Raw genomic sequence first — 14,951 nt, forward strand, 5'->3', positions numbered from 1 at the left:
CACAACATATACCTTAAGCATAGTTCCACTGTAGGTATTTAGGAGAAGAAATGAAAGACTCAGTTTTTTTCTTAACTCTCTAGACATGATCTTTTGAAAAAGGTTATCAAAAACAGAACCAAAATTCTCAAAATTTTAATACTACATATAACGCACATATGGAAACCATTCATGGCAGCACTGACCAAGGAAAACTAACTCTGATATGCTGATTAAAGAAATGGAAATAACTTTTGTTGAAAATTTCAATTCAGAAGGATTAACTGTCAGTCAATCAATCATCTAATAATAATAATAATGTTGGTATTTGTTAAGCGCTTACTATGTGCAGAGCACTGTTCTAAGCGCTGGGTTAGATACAGGGTAATTAGGTTGTCCCATGAGAGGCTCACAGTCTTCATCCCCATTTTACAGATAGGGTAACTGAGGCCCAGAGAAGTGAAGTGACTTGCCCACAGTCACACAGCTGACAAGCGGCAGAGCCAGAAATCGAACCCATGACCTCTTACTCCCAAGCCCAGGCTCTTTCCGCTGAGCCATTCTGCTTCTCAACTAAGAATTTACTATGTGAAGAGAACTATACTAAATGCTTGGGAGAATAAAAAAGCATTTATAGAAATATTTGCCCTCATGGAATTTACAATCTAGCAGGTGGGACAGATACTAAAGGAATTAAGAAAAGGGGATAAATTAGTAGTTACATAAGTGGGAATATAAGATCTGTACAAAAGTGGTGCTACTAGTAATTGTGACTATATAAGTGCTTAGATGTCCAGGGTTGTGAGCCCCACCTGGGTCAGAGCCTGGGTCTAACACAATAAACTTGTATCTAATCCAGTGCTTAAAACAATGCTTGACACATAGTAACTGCTTAAATATCATAAAACAAACAAGATGTCAATAAAATATTATGTTATTCAAGTAAGTCACTGTGCTTTCAAGTTCATTTTGCAACCTAGCCAATAAAGTTCAAAGTCTGTAAAATATTTGTTCAAAAGGCTTGAATAATTTGGCATAATAATTTTAGAACCCCAAATAGCAAAGGACTTGAAATAAGATTATAACTGTATCAAAGTTGCAGGATCTATTGAATAGTGTCTGTAGATCTGACCTCTTCTCAGAATGACTAGAAAAATAAGTGATCTTATAAATAGCAAATATAGAATAGAGCAGAAACATATTTACAGTAAATCACCATTTTCAATAGCATTTATTGAGTACCCACTGTAAGGCCTATACCAGAGGTAAATGATAATGATGATGATGATGATGATGATAATGGTATTTGTTAAGCGCTTACTATGTGCCAAGCACGGCTCTAAACACTGGGGTAGACACAAGGTAATCAGGTTGACCCACATGGGGCTCACAGTCTTAATCACCATTTTTACAGATGAGGTAATTGAGGCACAGAGAAGTTAAATGAGAAGGTCACACAGCAGACAGGAGGCAGAGCCAGGATTATCACCTACTACCTCTGACTGCCAAGCCTGGGGTCTTTCCACTAAGCCAAACTACTTCTCTAAAGGTAAAAGGTGCAGAGCTATGAAAGGAAAAAGAATACCAGGCCCTGCCTTTCGCACCCAAAGCAGGGGACAAGACAACTTCATAAAATTGCAGATGAAATAAATATAAGTAGGCTGAAAAAAATCAGATGGAGTTTCAGCTTGCAAATTCTACTTAAAATCATCTCCTGACAGAAGATTCTCACAATGGTACCCAACCTAACATAAAGCCTTTCTCTTTGATGTGGTTGCTTGCTGTGGGATTTTTTTTCCCTGTGGAAAAGAAATTGTTTCTTTTTTAATTGGATCCCCAAATGACCTTCTAGTACCCTGACTCCAGAAAGGCTTAATCAGCAATGATATCCAATTGATCAGACTCTCTTTCCCCTTAATACCTCATCTTGAGACACAGAGGATATCTCCTCTTATACTCACTTCTCTTGTAACCGAGTGCTGTGTTTACCCCTTTCGCTCATCATCTAAATGTAGAAGTGGAGTGCTGTCTGGTGCTTTAACGTTTGAGTTATGCCTCAGTAGCAGGCTTTATAGTTCTATACTAGGTACTTCAGGGAGTTTCTCAGGGAGCTACCTAGAGCTATAGGGCAGTTGACAGGGAGTAGTAATGTGCCAAATCCACTGCTTGTGCCAAGGGTAAATAAGTTCTCAGGCAGGAAAAGGTAACAGAAGAGATGTTAGCTTGGAATACCACACTGTCCAACTAAGGATCATGGTTTTTTTAAAAAAGCAGTATAGCTAACCTATTTATGACTGAGGTTAAAATATGAACTGAAAATACCTCTGATTATGAAAAAAATCCTTTAATAATAAATACCTGAAAATACAAGATGAAATGGAGAAAGAATAAGTCGAAGTTCAAAAAGGCAAAAAAGAAACCTTATATTTGCTTTCACAATTATTCTCTTTGCTTTGAAACTGACCAGAAGAGCTGTACCACAAAGTGAAGGGTACTCAAAACTTTACAAAAAATCATCCTTAGGAAGTTTGAGGAAAAAGAAAGGTGATGAAGTTTGTAGAATTCCACAAGAGAAATTTGGGCTGTCTCCAAAGGAATGGGGTAAGGAAGTCAAATCTGAGAGAATCCCCAGCAAATTTTGAATGATCCACTGGCTGATATTGCAGTTTCTGTTCACAACTCTAAAAACCTTTAAGCTCTACAAATTTTCATTAGTCTTACACTAATCCCTCAGTGGAAAATTGTTACTACTAATGAGATTTGGAAAAACTAATCTAGTTTTTGATATCTCTCTTGAACTCCATTTACTTTGAGCAGAAAATAGCAAAATTCTCAACAACAGTAGTTCTTTGGAGCTTTCAAACATAAGACATTATCTTTGACAGTCTTGACTACTGTAGAACCCAATGACAACTCTGAAGTAGAGACACACTTTCAAGTTACAAACACTCAAGGAGATTTTAGGCCCTGAAATTTTCATGTTACTTATTATATAATCTCTTACAGGACTGTGCAAATTGGAAACTCTTAATTTTCTGCATCTGAAACTTTTAATATTTAAAAGTTATACTTCTCACTGAATAAGATTTTATTTCTGTGCACTCTTACCTGAATGCTTCCAGTACAATTCTTTCAGATAGCTTGGGAGCAACTTGTCCAAATGCTTTTTTGAAATCATCCAAAGTTAAAAACCCATGATCTAGTTTAAAATAAAATACATGACTTCAATTACTTGCTCATTTTTAATGTTTTAGTTTATAAACTACAAATGCAAAGAATTTCTCCCTTAAAAAGTAGAAATGAGAGAATTCTATAATTTTAACTACAGTATTTGGGGTCATTTGCTATTTGATTTGCTAGAACTGACTAAGGTGATAATGAATTTGGAGTTGATTCCATGTAATTTAGTGTAGCTTCACCAGTTGTGCCTTTAGTGAGCTACTACAAATAATAATGATGATGATAATAATAATAATAATAATAAATTGTGGTATTTGTTAAGAGCTTGCAATGTGTCAAGCACTTTTCTAAGCATTAGGGTAGATACAATACAATGGGATTAGACACAATCCTTGTCCCACATAACTAACAGGGGAAGAGAGAACAGGTATTTAGATTGAAATTATAGAATTAAAACATTTAAAAATTTAAAAAATTTAAAAATTAGAATTAAAAAGAATTAAATTGACTCATTATAATTAAAATTATAGAATCTCTATTTCACAGATGAGGAAACTGAGGCACAGAGCATTTAAAAGACTTGTCCAACATCAGCCAGCAAGCAAGTGTTGGAGCTGGGATTAGAACCCAGGCCTCCTGACTCCCACGAGGCCATGCTCTGGGACTGGGTATTATAAACCCAATCATATGAAACAGCACTTTTGTACAGAGAAAACATTTCAATGTAATAATTTAAACAAAATGCAATTAATTTACCTTTCACTATGTTTGCACAATTTTCTTTGCAATTAGATAACCTTATGCCTGGCAGACTAGGGGAGAGGAAGAAAATGTGGTTTGAGTGTACTGAATGCTCACAGGTTACACTGGTCTTTTTCTTCCCATCTAGAATAAACTACTACTTTCCCTGGATAAGTAGAAGGGCCATGATCATCACTGTCTTACATGACAATATTCAAGCTTAGAATACGGATGAATTCAAACTTGGATCATGAGAGTGCAAGATTTCTGAACACTGGCTTTGGGACTTGACAAAAGATAATGTCGTTATATTTGTGAAATGCAACCATTATTGTACTTAAATTGAAGGACCGTTTCTTTTCAGTCCTTCAATTAAGATGCACTATTCAATTTGTTTCATAATTTGTGGCACATGGGGAACAAGGGCACTAAACATGAACTCTCTGTGTCTTAAAATCCTGTGCTTAATCCATGCAGAACAGCTTGCTGCAAAAGTAGGCCATCCTGCAGTATAGGGTGGAAAGGGACATGCACTCCTTCCATGTCAGGCCTCCAGCCTTCTGCACTCAATATCCAAGCTAGCAGGGGAACTAATGTTCCTGGTAGGTGTGGTGCCACCATGCAGATGAACATATAGTATGCTTTTGGAGTTTGCTTGTGTCTCATAGAACTACAAAGCCCTGCAATACATGAGCACACAGTTGTCTGCATGGGCAATTCCCCTTCTTCTGTTTCCTGCCTCCATCCTGGGCGGCCAATTGGCACTGCCCAAAAGAGAAGGAAATTCAGTGCCAGATTTGGAAAACTAAAGTCATTGGCCTCAGCTCAGGCCTAGCTGGTCTTGAGCTGGTCCCTAGAATTCCAATCCAAGCAGGACTTTTATTGAAGGATTCCTGAAATTGGTCTTGTGCATGTCTCACCATTTGATTGCTAAGTGAGCAAGATATGTTTCAGCTGTACCCCTTCATTCAATCGTATTTATTGAGCGCTTACTGTGTGCAGAGCACTATACTAAGTGCTTGGAAAGTACAATTCAGGAACAAATAGAGACAATCCCTACCCAACAACTGGCTCACAGTCTAGAAGGGGGGGAGACAGACATCAAAACAAGTAAACAGGTATCAATATAAATAAATAGAATTATAGATATATACACATCATTAATAAAACAAATAGAATAATAAATATGTACATATATACACACATATATGTACCTCTCCCTGTGGGTGGAGGTCTAATTGGGTCTGGGTCAGAAACAGAAGTACGGCTGAGGCAGGATAACCTCACTCTTTATTCTTATTCATTCTCTCTTTCTCAATCTCTCTCAGCCAGCCCATATACACAGTTATTCTATAAGTGATTTGGTGATATATCTTATGGAGTCAAAAATCTAAGGGTCCCCAGGTTCATTAGAAAAACAGGTTGTAGAGAACCATTTTTCAAACAAACTAAAAAGTCCTCAAGGAGCACTGGAACATTTCTGGAAAAGATACTGCTTTATCTTCAAGTTTTCTGTAGTATGAAAATCTTGGTTTAAGAACTATTCAGGGACCACAAACTTACACTTCCTGTCAAAAGCTGTAAAGATCTGCCTTATTTCATCGTAATGTAGTTGGGCTGCCTTCCTTTTCTTGATGAAGTCTAAAAATTCTTCAAGTAGTATGCCTAAATATTGGAAGAAAAAAATAAGTTAACAAAGATGAATTCCCTATGAATGAATATCCTTAATATACGATTAGGCTTTTCATTTATTCGTTTGATGAATAATACAATTTTACTTTCATTTCTAGAGATTGTGACTTCAGTATCCACAAGCATCTTTGAAGCTCAATTCCTTAGCAAGTGTTGTCTTTAGACCCAACAATGAGTAAGGACTAAATTTCTGATCTATGAAAGCAAAACACAGTCTACTGACCAAGACATCATGGCCATAAGAGTGAAATGACCTTCAAAAATTAGGAAGGATACTCCTTCAGTGCCACAAAGCCAGCATCTCAACTTCTTCACTTTCTTTTGTTTTTTTCTTAATACCTCTTCTTCCTCTTTATTAAAAATCATTATAGCACCTTTCCCCTGATTAATAAAAACCAGGTTAAAAAGGTGCATATTATCGATAAAGGTGCAGAGGATATCACATAAACAATAAAATTGGCACCATCCCCAGAACCACATAAACTTGATGACATGTACAGCAGCCTTAGGCCTGGTTTCCTGTGACTCATAATAAAATAGGCCAGCATGATAACACTAGATTGAATGTTATGAATACAATTTGTATTAAAATGAGTTCTAATATGATCTAAACGTAATCCTTTTAGTGGGATTTTTTGAAATATTCAATTCATTGTGATGATTTGATCTTAAATATAAAATACAGTTCTGATTTGTAAATGAAAACATGTCTTTAAAATCATGCTATCAACATTTAAAAATGAGCAAAGCTAATAAAATATTCTGCATTAATTTTCCTCATACTTTTACCTTCCTCCGTTTAATAGGGCAACTCAAATCTACATCCTGATGCAGCAACTAAATGCACTGACTATGTGCAAAGTGCTGGGGTAGACACAAGGTTATGAGATTGGATACAGTCCCCATTCCTCCCACATTTGACAGTCTATTTCATTTCCCTTTTACAGACTAGAAAACCCCAGGGAGGTTAAATGATTTTCCCAAGGTCTCACAGTAGTCCAGTAGTAGAACTGGGACTCAAACTCAGGTCCCTTGATTCGCAATCCCTTGTTGTTTCCCTTAACCCCTAGGACACAACCCATTTCAAATGTATTTTTCGGTTACTTTTTTTTAATCTCCACATCAAGCAGAAACTTCTGACCACTGACTTTAAGGCACTCCATTAGCTCACTCGCTCTTTCTTAACCCCTCTTCTCCAAACCAATCCATCATTCATTTTTACTGAGTAGTCACTGCATGCACAACAGTCTACTAAGTCTTTGGAAAATGCAATAGAAATTAGTATATAAGATCCCTGCACAGCAAAATTTTAGACAGCAATTTTCAAATTACCTGATGTGTTTTGCTTCTCCGAAGTAATCACTAAATCTATTTCCATCTGAAACAGAGAAGAGGAAATCATCACTAAAAATAGTTATTGAGCACCTATGTTGTGCAGAGATCTCTACTAGGCACTGAAAAAATAGAAGAGAAGTAAAGAACACAATTCCTGCCCTCGAGGAGTTTATAAGACATGCAAGTCACCTTAAATCTATTAATTCAATACGTGTGCACGGCAGTCTGTAAAATGATCACTCTCCCCAAATTCAAAGCCTTTTTAAAAGCACATCTCCTCCCAGAAGCCTTCCCCATCTAAGCGTCCATTTCCTCTTCTCCCACTCCTTTCTATGTCATCCTTGCACTTGGATTTGCACCCTCAGGCCCTCTGCGCTTATCTACTTATCTGGAATGTATTTAAATTAATGTCTGTCTCCCCCTCTAGACTGTAAGTTTGTTGTGGCCAGGGAACGGGACTACCAACTCTGTTATAGTGTACTCTCTCAAGTACTTAGTGCAGTGCTCTGCACAGAGTATGCTCTCACTAAATACGACTGATTGATGGAACTAGAATTTTGGGAGAGTACAACAAAAGTTAAGCCCTTGCAGACTTTGTAATCTAATGGGTAAAACAGGCAGACATACAGTGTTGACGTTCAGTGGGAGCAGGAGGGAAAACAGATACAAGAAACTGCGAAAGTACAGAAAAAATTAAATAATTTTAAAATAATACATATTAAAATGCTGTGGATGCACGTAGGAACCATTGGGGTGCTATGACGAAGGCTGGTGGAAATTATTTAGAGAATGACCCCCACGAGGAAGCGTGTTTTCAGGAAAGCTTTGAAAGAACTGTACTATATCTCTCTAAGCTCGTAATACAGTGCTCTGCACACAGTAGGTGCTCAACAAATCCCATTAATTCATTGGAATTTCCTCTTTTCAAATCCACGATAAAACATCAGAAATCCCATCTCTTCCAGGAGGCGATCCCAAATTGATTTTTCTACTCTCCAGCACATATCCTCCCAAGTACCACTTCAGCACTTACATACTCATAGCAAACCATAATATGATTGATATAATCTACAGTGCTTTGCACATATTAAACATTCAATAAATACAACTGATTGATTATTATTCTTTTACTAAGAAAAGCTAATAGTACTTTTCTAGCATGGAAAAGAAAATCCCAATTACATATGTAGAGTGAGAACTTAAATTTTGCACCAACCCTACTCAGAACCTGGATCAGGCCCCGGACTGTCAGCGGCACAGGAACAAAGAGGCCCATGATATGTCAATGGTCACTGCTAAGTCAAGGACTGGGAAACAACCCATTCCCCTCTTTTCAGTCTTAGTAGTCCTGGGTGAAGAGGAGCCAAATGCTTCCCCACTTCACTGTAAGCTTCTTGAGGGCAGAGAAGTGTCTACCATCTCTAATGTACTCTCCCAAGAGCTTAGTTTAGTGCTCTGCACATAGTAAGAGCTCCGTAAATACCAACGATTGATTAAGGCAGACTATGGGGGTGGCACTAATTTCAATGATTCCTGCATTTTAGTTTGAAATATTCTGGAGGTAAGATGATTAATGGTGGAATCCACATCCGAGAATGGAGCAATTTTCTGGCCCCTTCTGATGGAACAAATGTCTTCCCCACTTTTTGTTTGACTCAGTTTTATATGGAGTTAAAGAAGATGCAAAAGTGCCTTTGGCAGCAGACACATTCAGTCCTGTGAATGGATTCAGCATCACCATTACTTTGATCTCTGCAGTGTTGGAAACACTCAGAATAAGACATAATAAAAATAATAATAATGTTGGTATTTGTTAATAATAATAATAATAATGGTGGTATTTGTTAAGCGCTTACTATGTGCTGAGCACTGTTCTAAGCGCTGGGGTAGACATAGGGGAATCAGGTTGTCCCACGTGGGGCTCACAGTCTTAATCTCCATTTTACAGATGAGGGAACTGAGGCACAGAGAAGTTAAGTGACTTGCCCACAGTCACACAGCCGACAAGTGGCAGAGCTGGGATTCGAACTCATGAGCCCTGACTCCAAAGCCCATGCTCTTTCCACTGAGCCACGCTGCTTCAAGTGCTTACTATGTGCCAAGCACTGATCTAAGTGCTGGGGTAGATACAGGGTGACCAGGTTGTATGACATGAGGCTCACAGTCTTAATCTCCATTTTACAGATGAGGGAACTGAGGCACCGAGAAGTTAAGTGACTTGCCCAAAGTCACACAGCTGACAGGTGGAGCCGGGATTAGAACCCATGACCTCTGATTCCTAAGCCCAGGCTCTTTCCACTGAGCTACACTGCTTCCCAACATACAACAACTAGAGTCAGACCATATAACATCTGACTAGAGAAGCAGCAAGGCGTAGTGGACAAAGCCCGGGCCTAGGAGTCAGAAGGTCATAGGTTCTAAACCCAGCTCTGCCACTTGTCTGCCGTGTGACCTTGGGCAGTCATTTCACTTCTCTGTGCCTCACTTACCCTCACCAGTAAAATGGCAATTGAGACTGTGTACCCTAGGTGGGACATGGACTATGTCCAACCTGATTTGCTTGTATCTACCCCCGTACTTAGTACAATGCCTGAACATAGTAAGTACTTAATAAATACCATTATTAGTAGTATTAAGCATTTAAATATCTTTTTTAAAACAATGTGGGAGTATGAAGTGTGACTTCCTACTGTGTGACCTTGGGCAAGTCAATTCATTAACTTCTTTGTGCCTCAGTTTCCTCATGTGCAAAATAAGGATCTCTCTTCTCCCTCCTACTTATATTTTGAGGCCCTTCTAAGTAAGGGGGTCATGACTGACCTGATTAGCTTGTATTTACCCTGGTGCTTAGTACAGTGCTTTGCACTTAGTAATATAACTATTAATATACACTCCAACATAAAGTCTTAATAAAATCTATATATACCTTCAAGGGTTTGTAGCCAAACAGCATTACCACAGCAACTTTGAAGTCTTCTCTGCTTAAATATCCTTTGTTTCCTTCATCACACACTTTAAATACCTAGAAAATATTATGGTGCTTTAGTGTCTGAAACAAGAATGCTTTAAGTTTTTGATTTCTCCATGAGCACCATATTCAAAATTTCAAAGCAAAAGTCATCATTCATTCAATCGTATTTACTGAGTGCTTACTGTGTGCATAGCACTGTACTAAGCGCTTGGAAAGTACAATAAAAGTACAATACAGCAAGAAAGAGAGACACTCCCTGTCCAGAATGGGCTTCTTCATTAGGTTGGCTACTTTATGCAAAAGAATGCTGAGGAATCTCATTTCTTATACTAAATTTGCCTTATATTTCTTTGCATTGTATGGGGCAGGTACATATTTAACCAGAGGAGCCATAGAATAAGTGAAGAAAAAAATTCAAAAAACACGCTTACTGCAACTCCCCAGGAAGCCTAGTAGAAAGAGAACAGGCCTGGGAGGCAGAGGACCGGGGTTCTCATCCCAGCTGTGACACTTGTGTGCTGTGTGACCTCGGACAAGTCACTTAACTTCTCTGTTCCTCAATTAGCTCATCTGCAAAATGGGGGATTAAGACTGTGAACCCAATGTGGGGTTCAAGACTGTGCCCAATCTTGCATCTACCCCAACACTCAATGTGGGTTCAAGACTGTGCCCAATCATCTTGTATCTACCCCAACATTTAGTACAGAATAAGCAGTTAACAAATGATATTTTTTTAAAAAGTGGGAAAAAACAACCATCCCCTGATCTTCCCAAATGAAACAGTGGGCTGCATCTTTGCATGTTGGGAGGGAAGTCAGCAGAGATTTCCGACACAAAACAGTGTGGCTTGGTGGATAGACCACAGGCCTGGGAATCAGAATAATAATGATGGCATTTGTTAAGTACTTACTATGTGCCAAGCACTGTTCTAAGCGCTAAGGTCACGGTCCTAATCCTACCTTCACCACCCGTCTGCTGTGTGACCTTGGGCAAGTCACTGTGGGTTCTAATCCCGGCTCCGACACTTGTCTGCTGTGTGACCTTGGACAAGTCACTTCACTTCTCTGGGCCTCAGGGACCTCCTCTGTAAAAATGGGGACTGAAAAATGTGATCCCCACGGGGGACGATCTGATGACCCTGTATCTACCCCAGAGCTTAGAACAGTGCTCAGCACATAGTAAGCGCTTTAACAAATACCAACATTATGATGATGATGATGATTTCACTCCTCTGGACCTCAGTCCCATCATCTGTCAAATGGGGATGAAGACTGTGACCCTCAGGTGGGACCACCTGATGACCCTGTACCAACCCCAGCGCTTAGAACAGTGCTCTGCACATAGTAAGCGCTTAACAAATACCAACATTATGATGATTTCACTCCTCTGGACCTCAGTCCCATCATCTGTCAAATGGGGATTTAGACTGTGAGCCCTACGTGGGACCACCTGATGACCCTGTACCAACCCCAGCGCTTAGAACAGTGCTCTGCACATAGTAAGCGCTTAACAAATACCAACATTATGATGATGATGATGATTTCACTCCTCTGGACCTCAGTCCCATCATCTGTCAAATGGGGATGAAGACTGTGACCCTCAGGTGGGACCACCTGATGACCCTGTACCAACCCCAGCGCTTAGAACAGTGCTCTGCACATAGTAAGCGCTTAACAAATACCAACATTATGATGATTTCACTCCTCTGGACCTCAGTCCCATCATCTGTCAAATGGGGATTTAGACTGTGAGCCCTACGTGGGACCACCTGATGACCCTGTACCAACCCCAGCGCTTAGAACAGTGCTCTGCACATAGTAAGCGCTTAACAAATACCAACATTATGATGATGATGATGATTTCACTCCTCTGGACCTCAGTCCCATCATCTGTCAAATGGGGATGAAGACTGTGACCCTCAGGTGGGACCACCTGATGACCCTGTACCAACCCCAGCGCTTAGAACAGTGCTCTGCACATAGTAAGCGCTTAACAAATACCAACATTATGATGATTTCACTCCTCTGGACCTCAGTCCCATCATCTGTCAAATGGGGATTTAGACTGTGAGCCCTACGTGGGACCACCTGATGACCCTGTACCAACCCCAGCGCTTAGAACAGTGCTCTGCACATAGTAAGCGCTTAACAAATACCAACATTATGATGATGATGATGATTTCACTCCTCTGGACCTCAGTCCCATCATCTGTCAAATGGGGATGAAGACTGTGACCCTCAGGTGGGACCACCTGATGACCCTGTACCAACCCCAGCGCTTAGAACAGTGCTCTGCACATAGTAAGCGCTTAACAAATACCAACATTATGATGATTTCACTCCTCTGGACCTCAGTCCCATCATCTGTCAAATGGGGATTTAGACTGTGAGCCCTACGTGGGACCACCGGATGACCCCGGATCTTCCCCAGCGCTTAGAACAGTGCTCTGCACATAGTAAGCGCTTAACAAATACCAACATTATGATGATGATGATTTCACTTCTCGGGACCTCAGTCGCATCATCTGTCAAATGGGGATGAAGACTGTGAGCCTCACGTGGGACCACCTGATGACCTTGTACCAACCCCAGCGCTTAGAACAGTGCTCAGCACATAGTAAGCGCTTAACAAACACCACAATTCTTCTTTATTATTTGATCTATTTCTCGACCCAAGACTGTCAGCCCCTCGGGGCCGGGTCCAAACCGATTTGAGTCTACCCCAGCGCTTAGATCAGTGCTTGGCACCTAGTCAGCCCTTCACAAGTACGGTAATAATGATGGATTAAAAGCACCAGGAGGCCTCGTCTCGACACAAGGAGAGAAAGTGATAAGTAGGAGAGAGGCCGAACCACCTACTTGCACCCATTTCCTTCGGGCGGAGGAAAGGCTTTGGGGGGCGGAGGCCGCCATGGCCGTAACCATGGCAACCAGGGCAGGGAGCAGCCGCGGTTTTCACCTAGCAACCGCCGCCGCGCCTCTTCCTATTGGTCGCCTGCCCCCTTCAGTTTCTTTCCCCTATTGATTCCGCCCCCTGATTGGTCAGAGCGGCGACTTGGCCAGCCAATCGGGAGGAGCAGCCGCCCCCTTCTTCGGATGCTCCCAAAGTCCCACCTTCTCGTTTGGCCGTTACATAATAATATTAATGTGGGTATTTGTTGATAATAATCATAAAGTTGGTATTTGTTGTTAATAATAATAATAACAATTATGTTGGGATTTGTTAATAAAAATAATGCTGGTATGCGGAGCCAATGGGAAGAGCGGGCTCGGGGGCGGGGCGGGGCTTGATTTGAGGGCATGGTCTAAGGCGGAGGGGGGGGGACGGAGCCAATGGGATGAGCGGACCCGTGGGCGGGGCTTGGTCCGGGGGCGGGGCCTGATGGGCGGAGCCAATGGGATGAGCGGGCTCGGGGGCGGGGCGGGGCTTGCCCTGGGGGCGTGGCCTAGTGCGGGGCGGAGCCAATGGGATGAGCGGGCCCGGGCTGGGGGAGGGGCTTGATACGGGGCGTGGCCCAGTGCGGAGCCAATGGGAAGAGCGGGCTCGGGGACGGGGCGGGGCTTGACTTGAGGGCGTGGTCTAGTGGGGGGGCGGAGCCAATGAGATGAGCGGGGGCCGGGGGCGGGGCTTGGCCCGGGGGCGGGGCCTGCGGGGCGGAGGAGCCAATGAGATGAGCGGGCTCGGGGGCGGGGCGGGGCTTGCCCTGGGGGCGTGTCCTAGTGCGGGAGCGGAGCTAATGGGATGGTCGGGACCGGTCCGCAGTCTTCGTCAGGGGCGTGGCCTAATCCCGATCCGGGGGCGGGGCCTGAGGGAAGGAACCAATGGGATGGACGGACCCGCGGCCGGGGGGCGGGGCTAGAACGGTGGGCGTGGCCTAGGGCGGGGGCGGGGCCGGGGCCGGGAACGACGGTATTTCTTAAACGCCTGCCATGTGCGCCAACCTTGTCCTAAGCGCTGCTACCCTCAGGTGGTCGGTAAGTGGGGTCGGGGGGGAGGCGGGATGGGCGGCGGGGCCGCGGAAACCCTCGCTGCCCCCCCAGCCGCCCTCCTCTTCTAGTGTCCTCTGCCCAGCGCTTAGCCCAGTGCTCCGCACCCGGGCGGAGCTCAGTCAATGCTCCCGATCGATGAGCGGTGGGTGATCAATCGATCGGCGCTTTGCCCAAAGTAAGCGCTTAAAAAAAGGCCATCGGCGTCATTATTCATTATAATTATGATCAATGATGAGTAAGCGCTTAAAAAAATGGCCATCAGCATCATTCATTATAATTAATAATTAATAATTATGCATATTATTATTATTATTATTACTCCCCGGTGGATGGAGGCGAAAAACAACCGAGCGGCGGGGAGGAAGAGGGAAGGGGGAGGCTCCAGGCTGCTGCTCCCAAGCAAGGCCTTGCATTTATTCAAGAGAAGCAGCGTGGCTCAGGGGAAGGAGCGCGGGCTTGGGAGTCAGAGGTCATGGGTTCCAATCCCGCCCCTCTGCCACTTGTCATTCATTCATTCAGTAGTATTTATTGAGCGCTGATTATGGGCAGAGCACTGGACTAAGCGCTTGGAATGGACTATTGAATGAATGAAGGAAGGACAATTCGGACGCAGAGACCCTCCCTGCCCATTGACGGGCTCACAGTCTAAGCGGGACAGAAGGACAGAAACAATAGCAATAAGTAGAATCAAGGGGATGGACACCTCATTAACAAAATAAATAGGGTAATAAAAATAGACACAAATGAGCAGAGGAGCACAGTGCTGGGGGGAGGGGAAGGGAGAGGGGGAGGAGCAGAGGGAAAGGGGGGGAAAGGGGGCTTAGCTGAGGGGAGGTGGGGGGTAGAGAGGCAGCAGAGGGAAAAGGGGAAGCTCAGTCTGGGAAGGCCTCTTGGAGGAGGTGAGATGTCAGCTGTGTGACTGTGGGCAAGTCACTTCACTTCTCTGGGCCTCAGTGACCTCATCTGTAAAATGGGCATTAACTAACCGTGAGCTAACTAACTCACCCACCCAGCCCGTGCTCTTTCCACTGAGCCAAGCTGCTTCTCTAACTTCTCTGGGCCTC

General features: G+C 42.7%; 2 protein-coding genes across 5 annotated transcripts in view; one reads left to right on the forward strand and one right to left on the reverse strand.

Annotated features, from left to right (window-relative positions):
• EFCAB11 (EF-hand calcium binding domain 11) overlaps positions 1–12,837 on the reverse strand; it is a 108,987-nt gene extending 96,150 nt beyond the window's left edge. For all 4 annotated transcript variants that reach the window (XR_485608.2, XM_001507024.4, XM_029068809.2 and 1 more), the window contains exons 1-5: positions 12,757–12,837; positions 9,854–9,949; positions 6,925–6,970; positions 5,464–5,565; positions 3,088–3,178 (exon numbers count right to left, since the gene is read on the reverse strand). Coding sequence is in view for 3 of the 4 variants with exons in the window: in XM_001507024.4 (XP_001507074.2) it covers positions 3,088–3,178; positions 5,464–5,565; positions 6,925–6,970; positions 9,854–9,949; positions 12,757–12,822 (401 nt within the window). In the remaining variant the exon portion in view is untranslated. The remainder of the gene's footprint in view (positions 1–3,087; positions 3,179–5,463; positions 5,566–6,924; positions 6,971–9,853; positions 9,950–12,756) is intronic.
• Positions 12,838–13,824: 987 nt separating this feature from the next.
• The window catches only part of TDP1 (tyrosyl-DNA phosphodiesterase 1), a 74,040-nt gene continuing 72,913 nt past the window's right edge, over positions 13,825–14,951 (forward strand). Inside the window, exon 1 of the mRNA XM_029075608.2 lies at positions 13,825–13,872. The gene's annotated coding sequence lies outside the window, so the exon portion shown is untranslated. The remainder of the gene's footprint in view (positions 13,873–14,951) is intronic.

Source organism: Ornithorhynchus anatinus, chromosome 1 (assembly GCF_004115215.2).
Source record: "Ornithorhynchus anatinus isolate Pmale09 chromosome 1, mOrnAna1.pri.v4, whole genome shotgun sequence".
Classification (NCBI taxonomy): domain Eukaryota; kingdom Metazoa; phylum Chordata; class Mammalia; order Monotremata; family Ornithorhynchidae; genus Ornithorhynchus; species Ornithorhynchus anatinus.